Below are 18435 nucleotides of genomic sequence, written 5' to 3'. Positions count from 1 at the left end.
TCAGAGCCTAAAGAAAGGCACTGGGTTTGTACTTCTGTCAAATGTTCACTAGGTGTAAAAATTGAGGCAGGAAGTGTAAGTATTTTGTCCAGGGTCCCATTGTATTCCTGACTTCTGGCTTCTGTTTTCTACTTAGTCCATCTTGCCAGTTTCTAACTCCATTTGGGAGGAAGGTGATAAATAATAGCTAGCTAAATAAATACGAACGTAGAAGTAGTCCGTTGATACTGTCCTTATAAGGATATCACCCTTGCTTGAATGTTGTTTGTAAGATGTGTGAGGATCTCTGTAGATTTCTGTCTGTGTCACTTTCAGATTTAAGAATAATATGCATTTCAGACAATCTTGGAGAGCAAAGTCTTATGTGGAAAAGGGAACTTAAAGTGGTGCTGTTTATAATTCGTGATGATGGAGTACAAAGAGGGCTCTTTTGCCTGTGACCCCTATTTTAGGGAGAAGGAAAATGAGAAGTTCACAGCTACTCTAAAACCTAAAATATATTTTCAGTTAAGGTCCAATTTGGTGTTCTTTGAATTGGTCCCAGTTTTCAGTGTTCCCAATATGACAGGACAGCCTGGTGTCCCCTTCCCGGATATTCTGAGCAGTTTGTAGGCTAGCCTGCACGACACCACTGTGGATTCACTGCTAAGGTGGAGGAGAAGCTAAGAAGTCTTGATCTGTAGTTCTCAAAGCTTCTTAAATACGTCTGCCTAATACTTGGTTTCTGCCTTGTATGGGTTTCAGAAAATCAGGTCAATTGAATTGTTCTCTTTATTTTCAGTTTGCTTTATGTCAGCAAAAATTCTCTAAAACTTCCTCTGCAGTTTGCTTCAAGAGTAAGCTTCTCCAGCTATTCACTGAGCTTAAGGCTTAAGCCTAGAAATTTCATTTTGATTAAATTAATAGCTTATGGAAACAATGCCTTCTTTTACTTTTGACCTTGAATTTGCAAGAGAAGAAGAAAATTTCAGGAGTTTTCCATACTCAAGTTGAAAAGTGAAAGACAGGTGATCGGTCATTTACGTAATTTTGGCATGTTCATTTATCTTGAAGCAAGTAGGTTTGGTTTTTGCATTGTGAGCTTGATTTTTGGTGTGTGGGTGCGGTTGCTTCCTAGCCTGATGAAACTAACTTTGCTTTCAGGAGGACAAAAAATGCTTCATATGCAATTCACAAGATCCTTATCATGAAACCCTCAACCCTGACAGTCATCTCATTGAAAACGTGGTCACGACATTTGCTCCAAACCGCCTTAAGATCTGGTGGCAATCTGAAAATGGTATGTGGTTAGTGTGGAAACAAGTTCCATGGAGTATGACTGGTTACCTGGAAGGGGTTTACAGGCTCCTGGGTGTTTGTAATTACGATTGGTTTCTCTCCTGGAATTAGTGGCCTTTGACAGATTTACTGCCTGAAGCACTAACTTCTCTTGTTAAATCTGATCCTTCTTTCAGACATACATGCCTCCTGTAAGAAAGAAGTCTTTCATGCGAGACCAAAGCAGTATTTCATAGTTCATCCTGAGGCTCCTTGAGGGGAGTGGGCATAGACTGGGGGCTATGGGAGGGCGTGGGCAGGCCCTGCACCGCTCAGGCCCTTATTCCTCCCCGAAACAGCATCTTTCATTTTGGTCAGCCCCAAAGGAAAGGGCAGAATCAGTGCCCACCACCTTCCTTCCATCTAGAGAACATTTAATAATAGTTCTCTGAAAACACACTCAATGTAGTTTTCCACACTCAACATGGATAATGACCCCAAGTCAGCTTTTCCAGTGAGTGTGTGAATCCAACCCTTTTTCTTTTCTTTACCTCTTGGGTTTTGGTTTAATAAATTAAAGTATGATGTTACTATTGCGGTACAACTAAGCCCAGATTAGTTTTGTAGTTGTTTCAAAGGAGAATACTGAAATTTGGGGACTAAAGGTAGAGTTAACGTGTTTATTAACAATAAATGTTACCACTAGATCTTTTTTTAAAAAAATTTATGAGAAAGGACTCTCAAAGAAGGGAATCTTAGCCTGGCCAGAGAAAGCCTGGCACTACTAGATCCCTTTATTATATGCCCTGTGCCCGGGAAGCTTTTGGGTGCTTTGCAGTCATTTATCAGTATGTAAAGAGGAAGTGTTTTTTTGTTTGTTTTTGCTGAACCGTGTGGTGTGGGATTTTAGTTGTCCGAGGTCGAACCCAGGCCCCCTTGCAGTGGAAGCATGGAGTCCTAACCACTGGACCGCCAGGGAATTTCCAAAAGGAAGTCTCTTAATAGACTTCTTACTCATTGATTATGAAATTACACATACTTTCTAAAAGACTGTTGGTATCTGGGGAGGGTTGCTTATTCACTGGTCAGCCTTGGGACTTCATTGGTTATCCACTTGATTGAGATAGACTGGACCTCGGAAAGCATGTAGCAGTTACAGCCTTGTTAATTCTTATAGGAGGACATCTTGGTTGAGAGTTCAGGGTGAAAGAGAAGTTTCTGTAAGTCTGCCCTTGAATTACAGGGGACTTCTGAAATAGCATAGAGCTTATTACAAACGCAGGATGTTTCTGACTGTCCGTGTTTTTCCAGTGAGACCGAAAGACAAAAGAAGGATGCCTCAATATCAGTATCAAGTTGATAGACAGTAAAATAATGCATCACGTGCTATTGTTCTAGAGGAGGGTTTTTCTGGGTTACATCAGGAGTTAATCAGTCTCTACAACTTTGAGTTTGTGGGACAAGAGAGGTCAAATGCCAGAAAGAAGAGATTTTCAAATGGAGGGGCTTGAGGATGCTGTCCCTCTGTCACAAGAGATCAGATGAGATTAAATGGACTGAACTTAGCTTTAGAAGGTCAGACTGATTGTTAATCTCCCCTCTCTATGCTGTCTGATAGGTCACAATTGAAGACTCTTTTTGAATGTGATTTTATCTGTTTTCTGTCTGTTTTGTCCAAGATGAGCTTTACATGTAAAGTTATCAGTGCTCAGGCCCAGAAATGGGCTTGGAATGTGCAGCTGCTTTTAACTTACCCCTCGTGGCGCTTTATTCCTAGGTCCGACAGAAATCAAACACCCTGTAGAATGATCTCGTTTCTTTTCTCCACGAATTTTTCTTCCCAGGTTGAAATACAAAACAAAACCAAACCCCAAAAACCTGCAGTGCTTTATCAGGTTAGGAATCTAAAATGGAATGTGCTTTTCAAGGCCACGTTGCCCGATATGTTTTTATGTTACAGAACTGGTCCTGGTCTTGCTCGTACTTTACATTATTTTGTTATCTCTTCATTTTAAACAAAGAGTGCAGGTTTTTAAAAGCCTGGAAAAGGAGAGATATAGTTGCTTAGCTAACATGTCGCTCAAAAAGAAACGATGAGAGTTGGTTTGTAATATGGTTCTTCTTCATAAGTTACATAAGGTTAGTTAGCATGACTATAATGTTTTTCTTTAACATTCCAACTAACTCATATCCGTTCCAGTGACCACTTTCCCTCCCACCCCCCACCCCCAATTCACTTGGCAGTTTTCCAGTGGGAGAGTTTATTTCAAAAGTCCTACTGATTTCCTGAAAATACACCAGCCTGTGACATAATTCATTCTGACACATTCCTGTCTTCCTGCATTTAAGACTTCTTTTGCTCCAGAAGATGGACCCCCGAAAGCTCTCTCTCGAGCACAGGAAATGTGGAAAGGTCTCCTTCACCAAATAGGCAGGCTTGAGGGCCCAAAGGATTGGGGAGGAGGTGCTTTCTGCCCCTGGAATTCCAGTGGCCTTTTTAGCCTTTTAACGTGGGACGGATCGACCCCCAGGGCATAGTGCAAAGGCTCATTTGTTTGTTCAGGCTTTCCCTTGAAAGGGAAGATGTTAGTGTTTGTTCTGCGCCAGTTTATTTATTTGACCCACTGTTTGTCTTTTGGGCATTGTTTCTCTATTGTGGAAATGCACCCAAAGTCTTCTCCATCAGGGATAGATTTTTCTAAATTGGAGTGTAACTCACAAAACGTGGTGGACTCTTTGTTTTCTTTGCTGCTGCACAGAATAAAAAGGAATATTTGTGTTTCAACTGGAAGGGGATTGTGTCCCTGGGCTTCAGATTGCAAAGCTGAACCCCTACTGTGCACAGGAAGTGCCCCCTCTTGTTTCTCCTTTGAGAGTCCCTTGGCTTAGAGGGTTGGGAAGACTTTTTGTTTTTTTCCCTAAGCAAAAGATGTCTTTCTTGACAGCAACTAAAGGCATTCTGCCAGATGTCTTGTTCCAGGGAGCACATCCAGAATGACTTGGGAAGAATCATTCTGAGATGTGTTTTATCACCTGAATCAAGCCAGGCAGGGGTTTATCGTTATTTAATCTTCAGCTTAAGATGGACTGCGAGAGAATTTCTATGAGGAGTGTAAAGATAGTTGAAGAGCATAGTCTCGATTGTTCACAGATGTTCCTGTTTACCTTGCTGTTTCCTTTTGTCTTTAAAAAAAAATCTCCTATAGGTGTGGAAAATGTAACTATCCAACTGGATTTGGAAGCAGAATTCCATTTCACTCATCTCATCATGACCTTCAAGGTAAGGAATCCTTAACTTTCTCACAAATTTCCGTTTCAAAATGGATGGCTGTTGCATGTTGGCCTCAATGGAAACCTAAACATTATTGTTGCTATAAATTGGGATAATTGAACAGCTTTTAAATATGGGTACGAGTAACTATGCTTAACAGATACTCTGTATTCATGGCAATAAGTAGAGAGAGCCACTGTTCTAAGATGATTCGACTGTAAACTTTTAATTAGATATCTGTTAATTTCCCCATGGACACAGGCAGCTTTGACTCACTCCTGAACCACAGTAAAACATCTGGAGAGTAAATCCCTGCTCCCTTGGGTTGATGTTTTAATGCTGACTTTGGTAACTGAAAAGGAAGTGTATTATCTTTAGTTTTCAAGGTTTTGCAAAATTTGTGGGAACGGTTTTTACAGTTCCTTAAGAAATGTGCCTGCCTTCTTCAATGTGGATTTTTCCCATCCTTTTTCTTTGAGAGTTGTAAAATGACTCCAGGACTAGGGAATGCCTCTGTACAAAGTCCCTTTGTTTCTTCTTAAGCAGCTGCCTGGAAATGACAGGCTTCACATGGCTTAAAGTACATGTTGGTGCACACAAAACCCATAATTTACTTATTGCTTCTCAGATTAAAATCACTTTTGAATCGTTTTCAGTTGGGGTTGGGGGCCTTATCTACACTCTCTAAGGTTTGGAAAAGGTGCCAGGGGTAGATTTACCATGTGGGCGGGTAGCCATGAAAGTCTTGCTTGCGTCCTCTGCCTGAGCCTGGGAGGCCAAGGGCCGGGGGTGGGCGTGGAAGTCACAGCCTGACTAGGAGAGATGCTGGGCTGCTGGTCCCCAGGCCTGAGCTCTTCATCCCCTTGCTCCTCCCTGGGAACCTGCTGCTGCTGCTTGGGGTGGGCGGGGGGAGTGGGTAAGGTTTACAGTGTGACACCTGCTCCTGGGAGGGGTGGGGAGGACTTTCCCTAAATCACGCCTTGTCCCTTCATTGGCCACGTGCTCAACTTGGCGGTTAGAATTGAGACTCACCTTCGGATGTTGCCTTCACGTTATGTGACACCTAAAAATACTCAAAATTGTCTTTATTAATCTTTATGGTCCTATCTTTTACTTTGGAAAAGGCATCCATTTGCATAGCTGGGTAGTTCGTTTATATCCAAAAATTGTGTGGGCGCATATTATGTCGTTGAATACTCATTCAAGTGAGTGCAAGAGGCGAAAGATGAAATTCTGCGCAGAAGTGCAGAAAGTCAAACAGAGGAGGCGGTGATTAAACTGAGACGTAAAGATTGGGTACACGTTGTCAAAGAGAACTCATCTTTTGGGCTCCTAGCTCATGTGTGAAAATTGACGTCTACGGGGTTGCACAGGCTGGGGTATGACTCCCTGTTCTGCCCTTTACTGCCGTCCGTGGCCAGAGCTTCGGCTTCCTCTTTGTTAAAATGGGAAGAAGAATAACGCCTGCATCACAGGTTGTGTGGCACACCCCTCTGCCCTGGGGGCAGGGATGATCTTACCACACCACATGTAGTGGGAGCGTGATCGCTTTTATATGTGCTGATGCTTGGCATGTAGTAATTGCGCTACAAATATTGACTGAATAAGTGGATAAATGAGTTCAGCCATCTTCTGTTTGTAAAAAACTGCCTTAGATTTCAAAGATAGCATGTCACTGCTCTGCACTGTCTGGAAGCTTCCAGTCTTCCAGGGGAGAAGTATGTACTTGCAAATAACTTAAGATAGAAGGCATCCTAAGGATGTGCTTACTGCTTTGGTAGGAGTTTAGACAATGTACATCAGCATGGAGGAGGGTGAGATTCGTTTTCGCCTGGGATAAAGGAGAAAGCTTTATGAGGAGAGGACTGGGATTGCACTTGATCTGGGATGGGAAGAGTGAGCAGGGTTTTAGGGGGAGAGGGTAGAAGAAAAGCCATTCTTGGCAGAGGAGACGCTGTGAGAGCAAAGCTCTGGTGGTAGGACAGTTCGGGCAGGGTTCATCCAGCATGTACTGTGTAGACATGCCTTGAACTTGGGCTAATGAGGGGAGGAACGGGAAGTAAGATGACAGCCAGGAGTTCCTCGCTTCCTTGCTGAGGAGTGTGAACTTTATAGGAGATGGGGAGCCATCGACAGGAAATGAGACACGTGTTTCAGGAAGGGAGCCAGGAGGAAATGCAGAGGAGGGCCTGGGGCATGGAGAAGAGAGGGCACAGAGGCCGGAGGCTGTCAAGGTCAGCGGTAAGGGGAGAGGGCTGGTGTGAACGCAAAGGCTGGCTGTGGTTCTCAAGGATGAGGGCGCCTCCTCCTGCAGCCCGGAGTCCTGGCAGTGTGACTTGAGGAGTTTTTCTAATCACACATCTGCCCTTGCTGCCCTGCTCTGCTACCCTCTGCTACTCCTGCTTTTGAGCGGCATTGCCGAGAGGAAGACCCCCTGTTTTCTAAGGGAGTCATTTAGACTACTTAGAATCAAAGGTTCAGCCATGAATTGGAGAAAGATTAGAACAGCAGAAGGCAGGGTAAGGAAAGGGAGGAATCAAAGATGACTGAGATGTCCAAGCTGGGGTACTAGGAGGATGGTGATACCATTAAGAGTGGTGAGGACAGGAAGGAAGTGAGGATGAAGAATGTGTATATTTTTTTTAAATTTGTTTTATTGAAGTATAGTTGGTTTACAATGTTGTGTGAAGTTCTGCTGTACAGCAGACTGATTCAGTTATACATATATACATTAATTTTCATATTATTTTCCATTATGGTTTATCACAGGATATTGACTATAGTTCCCTGTGCTATACAGTAGGACCTTGTTGTGTATGCATTCTGTATATAATAGTTGCATCTGCTAATCCCTGACTCCCTGTCTATCCCTCCTCCAGCCGCCTCCTGCTTGGCAACCACAGTCTGTTCTCTCTGTCTGTAAGTCTGTTTCTGTTTCATGGATAAGTTGATTTTGCTATATTTTAAAAAAGATTCCACATACAAGTGGTAGCATATAATATTTGTCTTTTTCTTTCTGACTTATTTCACTTAGTATGATAATCTCTAGGTCCATCCATGTTGCTGCAAATGGCATTATTTCATTCTTTTTTATGGCTGAGTAATATTCCATTGTATATATGTACCACATCTTCTTTATCCATTCATCCGTTGATGGATGTTTAGGTTGCTTCCATGTCTTCGCTTTTGTAAATAGTGCTGTTAGGAACACAGGGATGCATGTATCTTTGATTTATAGTTTTGTCTGGGTGCTTGCCCAGGAGTGGGATTGCTGGATCATATGAGAGTGTGTTTATTTTAACTCGTGTTTGCGTGGAGTTGGCTGTATACTAAGTGGATTGGATTTTCTTAGGTTAGCAAAACCCAGTTAGCATATCTACAGTCTGATTTTGTACATAACCAGATGTTTGCAAACTCACAGCTCTTTTATTTAGTATAAATTTAGAGGCAGCTATGCAGCAGTGTGAGGCCTGAGAAGGTCAATGACTCAGCAAGGAACACGGAAAGGCTTCCCTTCTGTAGGTAAAATGTGTTGTTCCTGTCTCCAGCAGCTTCCTAACTTCATAGGAAATTGGATAACTCATCAGTGGCCTTTTGGGACTAAGAAGGTTCCGGAAGGGAGGGAGAAGGAAGCACAGCCAGGACTGGCTGTAAGGCTCTTCCTCTCTGCTGCGTTGCACCACAGAGACATCAGACTAGTCTCTCTCCAAGTGTCCCCACCTAGGAGACAGGTCCTTGTGGGGAGTTTACGCTGGTTCAATTAGTTACTGGGCTTTTTTCCCCTTAGTTTAAAATTCTTAGTCTAATACTCTCTTGGGTTTAATAAAGTGTCGTTTCCTTATATTTCTGAATAGGTTAAAAAAAAACCCTGAGCAACTAGTAAATGCATAAATCAAAGAACCTGTCGAAATGTGACTTTCCATTTCCTTATCCTTGTCTCCTTTTATCAGTGAGAAAGCCCAGGATTATTAAGGATGGTGCAAGGAGAGCTGGGCATGCACTAGTTTTCACCATTAGTTGTCACCCAGATTTCTGTCATGCATTTGTTTTATTTTTATTTTTTTTATGGTCCTGTTCAAGTTCTTATATTGTTCATCTTGGCCCCCCAACATTTGATCTCTTTAAAAATGTTTTTGGGGAGACTTCCCTGGTGGTCTAGTGGCTAAGACTCCATGCTTCTACTGCAGAGGGCACAGGTTTGATCCCCGGTTGGGGAACTAAGATACCACATGCTGTGTGGAGCAGCTAATTAAAAAAATGTTTTTTCACTTTTATATAACTTTTGAAGGTTACTTTACAGTTATTACAAAATACTGGCTATATCCCGCGTGTTGTACAATACATCCTTAAGCCTGTCTTACACCAGTAATTTGTACCTACCCCCCCACCCCCACTCCCCATTGGTGACTAGTTTGTTCGCTGTATCTGTGAGTCAAGCATTGGTTTGAATTCAGAAGTGAGTGTCTTTGTTCAGATTCTGTTGGCGGGGTTGCCTTAACTCTCTCGCTCTTCCTCCAGCATCTTCTGACTGCTGCTTCCGGGAAGGCACTTACCCTGTTCATCGCTGTTGGCGCGTTTGCCTGTTTTTAGTGCTCATTCCGCTTCATCTTGTCTCTCCCGTTGCCTCTGTTCACCACACCCTCCTAAATCTCCAGCTTGCCTCAGTTTCCAGAATTCTTGTCTTTTTCCTCCTTCCTCTCTGACGTCCATTTTTTAGGCCCCTGTTACTCCATTAGCCGATGAGGCAGAAAAGGTCTTCACTCGGCCTGGATTTGAAAGATCTTCGTCCAGTCTAGACTGAAATCTCTCTGCCAATAGCTGGCGAGTTAATTAATGTCTCTGAGCCTCGATTTCCTCATCTGTCAGACAAATGAGTGGCTAAGGTGTATTAGTTTGGTAGGGCTGCCATAACAAAGTACCCCTGACTGGGTGGCTTAAACAACAGAAATGTATTTTCTCAAGGTTCTGGAGGCACAAAGTCTGAGATCAAGGTGTCAGCAGAGTTGGTTTCTTATGTGGCCACTCTCTCTCCTTGGCTTGTAGATGACTGTGTTCTCCTTGTGTCTTCACCTGGTTTTCCCTCTGGGCCTGTCTGTGTCCTGATGTCTTCTTCTTCTGAGGACACCAGTCATATGCGATTAGGGCCCACACCAGTGACCTCATTTTATTTTCATTACCCCTTAAAAGACCCTGTCTCTAAATACAGCTATAGTCTGAAGTGCTGGGGGTTAGGTCTTGAACATCAGAATTTGGGAAGGGACACAGTTCAGCCCATCATGGAAGGTTAAATGAAATAATGTGGTTAAAGTTCCCAGCACCACTCTCTTGTCTTCTACTAGCCCTTTGTTGATGTTGGAGCACTGACTTTGGCTCTCTTTTATCTTGCCTTTTTCTTTTGAGGGGGAAATTAAATATTTGGAGGTTTCAAATACTATATATATACAGTGACTCCCAAACCCATGTTTCAAGCTCCATTCTCATAGCTGTGTCCAGACCACTGTCTCCAGCTGTCCAGTGGGTGTCTTGATTCAGAGACCTCTCACAGACCACATGTAACTAGACCAAAACCACATGCCTTTGCTTCTCTTCTCTGTCTTTGTTAGCAGCAGCTCACTTGCCCACCTACCTAAGCTCAGGGGTTCCTTTTTTTTTTTCTCCTCTCTCGCTTTCCACTGGAATCAAATTGATCACCAAATGCAGTTCAACATATTTTACTTCCACTAAATTTTCAGAGCAGTCAATCCCATGCCTTTCTCTCCATCCACACGGTAATGCTTAAGTTAAGACCTTCATCTTTGTTTCTGTCACTTGGTTCCCTTGTCTCTTGTTTTGTCCTTGTCCAGTAACTCTGCCAGAGTTATTTCTCTGAAGTGCAATCTGAGCATTCCGTTCCATTAACTTAAATGTTTCGGTATTTCCCTTTCATTGCATAAAGTAAACCGCTTAGCATGGCAACAAATTCCTTCCCAACCAACCCCTTCTGCCACCTGTAACCACCTCTACTCACTGTCTGAAAACCCAGTTACTGTTTTTAGATGTTTGACGCTCTCTTCTCTCTGAACCATTCCCTAGTTGTGTGTGTGTGTGCGCGCGCGCGCACGCACTAAAATATATGGAGCACAAAATTTGCCTTTTTAACCGTTTTTAAGAGTGCAGTTCCAGTGGCAGTAGGTATATTCACAATGTTGTGCGACCAACATCGCTATCTCTAGAACTTTTTCATCACCCCAAGAAGAAGAAACCCTGTACCCATTAAGCAATAGCGCCTCATCACCCCCTCCTCCCAGCCCTTCTTAACCTCTAATCTACTTTCTGTCTCTATGTACTTGCCTATTCGATACATTTCATGTAAGTGGAATCACACATTCTTCTTCTGTGTCTGGCTTGTTTCACGTAGAGTGATGTTTCCAAGGTTCATCCATGTTGTAGGAAGTACCAGAACTTCATTCCTTTCGATTGCCAAATAATAGGCCATTGCACGTACATCACCTTTTGTGTATCCGTTTATCTGTTGATGGACACTGGGGTGGTTTCCGCTTGTTGGCAGTTGTGAACGCGGCTGCTCTGCATGTTCACGTACCAGTGCCCCTCTGAGTCTCTGTTTTCTGTTCTCTCGGGGTGTGTAGCTGGAATTGCAGGGTTCTCCAGCTTCTTGAGTTAATAATTCCTTCCCCTTGTTTTCCCGAAGCACACCGCTTGTGACTCTCCTATAGTGCTTGACGAGTTGTTTTGTAAACGATTGCTCTCCCATTCCTGTACCTCATTGGACGAGTTACAGCACTTAGACCCCTGTCTGGTACTGAGTAGCGGTGATTACACATCTGCTGAATGATTAAATGAATGAGTGAAAGAACAGGCACTCAGCCTAAGCAGTCATGTCATGGGCATGGTGGCTAAGTGCACCAAAACTTGGCTGCTAATGAGGGCTGTTCATAATCAGCTTCTAAAGAGAAGCCACTGACTAGTCTCTGGCAGGGTGGGAGAAAGTACAGAATGTAGAGGCGAGGCACTGTCCTGTGAAAAGAGGCTCCGTGGAACAGCTTGAAGTATTTGAAATCCAACCACAGTCTGAAATACCAACCACATGCAGTCAGGGTTTGTGGCACACAATTGAGTGGTATTTTCCTCTGAGATTTTAAAATACAGATTACCAATAAAAACATCCAATGAGTCTCTTCCATCCTGCCTTTAGACATTCCGTCCAGCCGCTATGCTGATAGAACGATCATCCGACTTTGGCAAGACCTGGGGTGTGTATAGATACTTTGCCTATGACTGTGAGAGCTCATTTCCCGGCATTTCCACCGGCCCCATGAAAAAAGTCGATGACATAATTTGTGATTCCCGATATTCTGACATTGAACCCTCAACGGAAGGAGAGGTTTGTTTGCTCTTTTTGTTTTCCATTCTACTTACAAATCTAGTTTTTGATCATTGCAAAAATACCAATTACTCTTTTATCTATTTTTAGGTGATATTTCGTGCTTTAGATCCTGCTTTCAGAATAGAAGATCCTTACAGTCCAAGGATACAGAGTAAGCTTGTTTTCAAATAAAAGCTTTGATGGAAAACAGCAATCATGGGAGAACACTTAACCAGAGCACTGCTACCCAGATTCTAAATATTCAGTGCTAAATCCACCCGCTTTGCTTCCTACTTTCTCTGCAATGCCCTTGAAATTGGCAGTAATCAAAGTCCTCACTGATGGGGAACATGTTTTGATAAGAGTAAAAGATTTATGTCATAAGTCCTCAAACCATTGTGCTGGTCATAATCCCTTATTTACTTTATTGCTTGTTATCATATATATGTGTGTGTGTGTGTGTGTATATATATATGATGTGTATATATATATAGATCATATATGACATATATCATGTATACATTGTGTATATTTTATATATATATATATAAAATTAAGGCACAGATTAGGCTGTTGTAACAAAGTATCCCCCAAAATGCAATGTGTCCAATGAAAAAGTTTCTCTCTTACGAAATCACTCAGAGGGATTTCCAGATAAAGTACTTACTATTCACTTGCCACAAGCAGGCTTGCCAGAGAAAGTATAGACTGATGCCCAGTTTCAATATGAATTTTCAGGTAAATAACAATTTTTTTTTAGCGTAACTGTATCCCATGTAACATTTGTGGCTACTGTGAGCATATTCCATGCAGTATTTGTGTTAAGTATAACCGTGTCTCATGTGATATTTGGGTTGTATTCGTACTAAAATGATTAGTTGTTTATCTGAAATTCAACTTTAACTGAGCACCATGTATTTTTATTGCTCAATCTGGCAACTCTAGCCATGAGGTCAGGTTCCTTCTGTTTCATGTTGGTATCCACATGGTTAGACCTGGATCAACCCACCCTGTCCTTGTCGCAGCCTGTGGAAGGGAATAAGCAAAGGGCAAGCAGCCTGAAGCCATATGTCACATCCATTGGCCCAAATTAGTCCTCTGGCTACACAGGGGGGAGGGGGAACGGACGCCTGGGAAACCTCTCTAGCTGGTGGCTGTGTGCACCCTCAAACTCTTGGCTAAAGCTCGTATTGTCAAAGGGAGAAGAGAAGAAAGAATCCTGGGGGAAAATCTGAGGTCTCAGCCTTGCTCAATGTGCTTAATAAGATGAGGATTGTAGTTCCATTTCACAGATAAGTCAACTGAGACTCAGAGTTGGATTGGCATGCCTAAGGTGACATAACTATTAATGTCAGGTTCCAAATGCACGTCTTAGGATTCTCAGTTCAGAGGGCTTTCCAGCATCCAGCAACCAGGCTCGTGTCTTTATTATACATTTTAATCTTCTGGGGAGGCAGAATGTACCCTAATGAAAGGAATGGGCTTTGGAGTCCAACCGAGCTGGGTTAAAGTTCCAGCTCCAGCATATTAGAGCTCTGTGACGTTGGGCAAATAATTTACTTACAACTTGTTTTTTTGCTTCTACTTTTTCATCTGGAAAGAGAAATAGTCATACTGACCTTAAGGTTGTTGTGGAAGGAAAATGAGTTAATATATATAAATGACTTCACCGAAGGGCCCGATGCATAGAAAGTGTTGCATCCGTGAAGCCGCTGCCACTGTTGGTGTTGTCGCTGCCGTCAGCTGTCACTCAGGCCTTTTGTAGACGGGTCCCGCACCTCAGAGTGAGGGTAAGCCCCCCTCTCCAGCTACTGAGGTGCAGTCCGTTGAGCAGAGGTGGGGCGTGGTCTTGCTGGTCATTCTCAGCTGAGCGTGGCCCTCATTTGAACCAAAGCCTCATGGCATTTCCCGGCTCACAGCAGGGAAGAGTAGCATGGAAGGAGTCCAGGAAATCTTACCAGAAAAGTGCTGTTTCCCCCCCTTAAATTAATTTTACACATGGCCCACTCCGTCTCTGGTCTGTAATTTAGTCAGCCATTCTATTGTCAAACAAATATTCATTTATTTAAAAATTTTATTTTATTTTTTAAAAGTTTTGTTGGAGTATAGTTGATTTACAATGTTGTGTTAGTGTCAGGTATACAGCAGAATGATTCAGTTTTATATATACATATGTTCATGATTTTTCAGGCTGTTTTCTCGTATAGGTTATCCCAGGATTGTGTAGAATTCCCTATGCTATACAGCAGGTCCTTGTTGGTTATCTACCGTATGTATAGGAGTGTGTGTATGTTAATCCCAAACTCCTGGTTCATCCCTACCCCCCACGTTTCCCCTTTGGTAACTATAAGTTTGTTTTGGATATTGTAAGTCTTTCTGTTTTGTAAATAAGTTCATTTGTATCATTTTTTAAAATTAGATTCCATGTATAAGCGATATCATACGGTATTTGTCTTTCTCTGTCTGACATTTCATTGAGTATGATATCAAGCAAATATTTAATGGCATGTCCAGTGCTGTGCCCTTTCTGAGTGAGCTCTGGAAGGCCTGTCCTCCCCGATCTCAAAATCCAGTTGTGAGAAATGTCTGCACGGGCTCCGTGACCAACATTCCTGGGTCCCTGAAATGACTCACTGTCTGTTCCTTTTGGGTGAAATTGTGGGACTTGAGAATGTGCTGCCGTTGTAACTCTATTGTCTTTGGCTGTTAAATGGCATCAGGAAACCCATTTCTGTATTAAAGAAGCATCCATTGTAACAGATCATGCTTTGGATTTACTCTGCAATCAAAGGAACAGTCTCTCTTCAGTTGTCCCTATTGTTGCGGCCTCTGAGACTCACTTCAGCAGCGCTCGTGCCTCTTAGAACAGCAGTCAGTACGAGGCTTAGCTGTTGTTAAATGTGGCAGGAGAGAGTGAGGGAAAGTGTTTGCTCTTCTGAGGGCCTCCCCAGAGACCAGCTCAAGGGCTTCTAAACACTCCAGCTGCTCTCCACGTTTGCTGTTTGGCCTTTCATCAGTAGGCGCTTGTGCTCATTCTGTGCGGGAGGAAATGCTGGCATTCAGAAGTTCCATTCAGCAAAGTAGCACCACGGTTTCTCTGTTTAGTTTTTGAGTTTACAAAAAGCCTAAGTTGAATGCGTGGACTCATGGACTTTCTCTTTCAACCCACAGCTATTTCCATAGTCTTCACTGTAAGCTATGCATATATTATAAGTATTTAAAATTGTATCGGGGCTTTGAAAGTATATGATACGTTGAGCCCATGCCCCGTTGTCCTGTGTTGTAAATTTTAAAAACCTATCAGCAGAAATGAAAGTAAAGCTTAGGAGCAATTTTTAGGCTACAGAGCTAAAAGGGAAGGGCAGGTGGACGAATGAGTCTTTTGGGGGTCCCCTTCAGCAAGAGCAACGTAGTGATTAATGAAAACACTGATGGAGAAGGTTGAATGACTCTTGGTTTATCAAGTTATTAGAGAATGTAATTGACGGCCCTGCTTCTGTAATAAGCATAAGCCGATAGACCCAGGAAAAGGAAGAAAAGATCAAATAAGAGATATTGGTCTGGAAGTAACTTCTGTTTAGGAAAAAATAATTTGCCCCAACATCCCAATACTAAGCTCCTTTATCTCTTCATGCCACTGTCTTATATTGGCAATTATATTGGTAAATTGTACTGTAGAACTAGGACCCAGAAGTTGTAGATTGTGGTGGTGCTTCCAAACTCGGTTGAATAGCCAGGCCCTGGATTATTATTATTCTATCGTGTTAAATTGGTTTTAGTAACTTGGATTATATCTAAATGGTGAGAAACTTCAGATAGCATTTTCCTCTCCAAAGATTATCACAAACATATTTCTAACTATCTTATAATAATAATGAGAATCGGAGTGCTTTGATAAACTCCCACCTGAGTGGAGTTTTCTGATTTTGAGACTAATTGCTGTGGGAACCAGATGGTATTGCAATAGTTTTTTTTTTTTTTTTTAATACTTATTTACTTATTTATTTGGTTGCACCAGGTCTTAGTTGTGGCACGTGGACACCTTAGTTGCGGCTTGCCAGCTCCTTAGTTGTGACGTGTGAACTCTTAGTTGTGGCATGTGTGTGGTATCTAGTCCCGTGACCAGAGATAGAACCCCGGCCCCCTGCATTGGGAGCGCAGAGTCTTAACCACTGCGCCACCAGGGAAGTCCCTGCAATAGTTTACTATGTGCCAGTGGCTTCTGGCAATTATGCAACTGCATTCTTAAATTTCTCCACTTGGACACTTCTTCCTGAAACATCAGCCTGCCAACAAATCCATCACAGGGTAGATGTTCCTGTTAAACTGACAAGGAGGGAGTAACCTTTCTTCCAGAGATTGTCACATTATTATTGCATGCATCTAGGGTCATGCAAGGGGGGTAAACAAGCCATTTTTATTTGTCATGCTTTTCTATAAAGAGAAGAAAAGTTGTCTAATTGCAAAGGAAGTCTTGCTTCTTTGATGAAACTTTTCATCTTTTTGATGACCTTCGTAGATCTCTTAAAAATCACCAATTTGAGAATCAAGTTTGTAAAACTACATACTTTGGGAGATAACCTTTTGGATTCCAGAATGGAAATCAGAGAAAAATACTATTATGCGGTTTACGATATGGTGGTTCGAGGAAATTGCTTCTGCTATGGCCACGCCAGCGAGTGTGCCCCGGTGGATGGAGTCAATGAAGAAGTAGAAGGAATGGTAAGAATGTGTTCTGGGTGGCTTTCTCCTTTGTACAGGTGATTCTAAAAGGCAGAACGTAGCTAGTCTTACCTTAAGCCTTTTTATTTGGGGTTTTATTTTTCCAGACTGCTATTTATATTTACTCCTTTTTACCTTTTCAGTGGTTGATTTTTTTTTTTTTTTTTTCATTTTCTGTTTGCTGATATTCTTGGACTACGAGAATGTAAGGAACACTCGTTTCATAGACACTGAATTTATGGAAATTGTCACTGTGGACTGCTGCTACGGTAGATGTTTTAGTCAACAAGGATTAAAAAGTTTTCTACATAACAGTCACATCTTCCTTTACTTGAGGGAAGATTAAAAACCACAAGCATTCCAGCCTTCATGCCAGAAGGCATAAATTGACCCCAGCCCAGAGACACTGGAAATTTGAACCTAGAACCACGGGATACCATTTAGGAGTCAAATGGGACTTTGTTTCTTAATCTTCTAGTTTCATCCTTTTCCCACTTTTATGCTGTGTTTTCGAATTAAGTAATTTTAAAAATAGAGGTCTTGAGTGATTTGCCAAGTGGATAAAGTTAGGGTGTTTTAGCAGTTTCTAAGTGAATTGGTGATTCTTGTTAGAAGAGACCAGAGTGTAGGTAATTTGCCAAAGGGCCCTTGCTTCTTGATGAAAGGTGTGCCTTGCTTAGTTGCTGTTGGCCTTTTCAAAGATTGTTAATGGCCTTTTCAAAGATTGTGAATCCTCTTCTAAGAAGGCGAAGGAGCAGGATTGAGTTGTATTCAGCAGTCTAAAACTTCTGCCTTGGGCTTCCTAGGTGGCGCAGTGGTTAAGAATCTGCCTGCCAATGCAGAGGTCACAGGTTCGATCCCAGCTCCAGGAAGATACCACATGCCGCAGAGCAACTAAGCCCGTGTGCCAAAAAAATAAAAATAAAATAAAAAATAAAACTTCTGCCTTCCCTTTCCTCCATTCAGAACTTTCATTGCACAAAGTTGAATTTTTCACAGGGCCCAAAGGGAGAATGTGTCCTTTTAATCTTTGTGCTGCATCTTTCAGAGAATGCTGGGTAGGTGATATTTACTGCTCAGTGTAACAGATCCTGCGTGTAGCCAACTTCATACAGGCGTGTCACTACCGTGCCTCTCACAGGACGTTGTACTGTAGATTCAGACGCTCTAGCGTCCTGTGGTGTGGGCTTTGGGACTGTTTTTCAGTCTACCTGAAAGCACCTTGTAGTGAGAGGATTTTAGTCTTCTGCTAACTGCACTCCTGTCAAGGTGGGTTCAGGGTGGACCTGTCTATCCTGTTTCTGAATTCCATCCTGTAGAAACTAGTGTTAAGGTAAGGGACCCGTGTACGTGCATATTTGCTTGACGGAAAGAATTGCTTTATCATGTATGTGCCTCGGGCTCAAGTGTGATCGGTGGCGTGGTACAAAGGAGCACATTGTGGCCCTTCCTGAAGCAAAATAATCTGTATCCTTTTCTGACATTTTATATTTCTTTCCTTAAAAATATAAATGTGATAGCTAATTAATTCTTAAAATCTCATTTAGAGTTGAAAAAATATTTTTAAATGCTGAGCCATGAGTCAAAAACCAAACAAAGCAAGCAGAGGAAACCTGTCTTTTTGTATGGCATGGGGTAAAAGTTGCTGTAAACTGACTTGGTTCCTGGGTGGTGTGTACACATTTAGTTTTCCATTATAACTTTTTTTGATTTCTGTTATAATAGATTTTTTTTAACTGTTAAGTAACTAGTTTGTTTTTTTTAAAAATTAAGTGACTAATTTTGTTCTCATCAGTACTTCAATACAGTATTTATATTTTAT

General features: G+C 42.1%; 1 protein-coding gene across 1 annotated transcript in view; it reads left to right on the top strand.

Moving 5' to 3' along the window:
- The window catches only part of LAMB1 (laminin subunit beta 1), a 73294-nt gene that overhangs the window by 3043 nt on the left and 51816 nt on the right, over nt 1–18435 (top strand). The window contains exons 4-8 of the mRNA XM_057730310.1: nt 1144–1279; nt 4464–4537; nt 11721–11909; nt 12000–12063; nt 16411–16613. Coding sequence (XP_057586293.1) covers nt 1144–1279; nt 4464–4537; nt 11721–11909; nt 12000–12063; nt 16411–16613 — 666 coding nt within the window. The remainder of the gene's footprint in view (nt 1–1143; nt 1280–4463; nt 4538–11720; nt 11910–11999; nt 12064–16410; nt 16614–18435) is intronic.

This window comes from Hippopotamus amphibius, chromosome 4, assembly GCF_030028045.1.
Source record: "Hippopotamus amphibius kiboko isolate mHipAmp2 chromosome 4, mHipAmp2.hap2, whole genome shotgun sequence".
Taxonomy (NCBI): domain Eukaryota; kingdom Metazoa; phylum Chordata; class Mammalia; order Artiodactyla; family Hippopotamidae; genus Hippopotamus; species Hippopotamus amphibius.
This window is presented reverse-complemented; position numbering and strand designations above follow the sequence as displayed.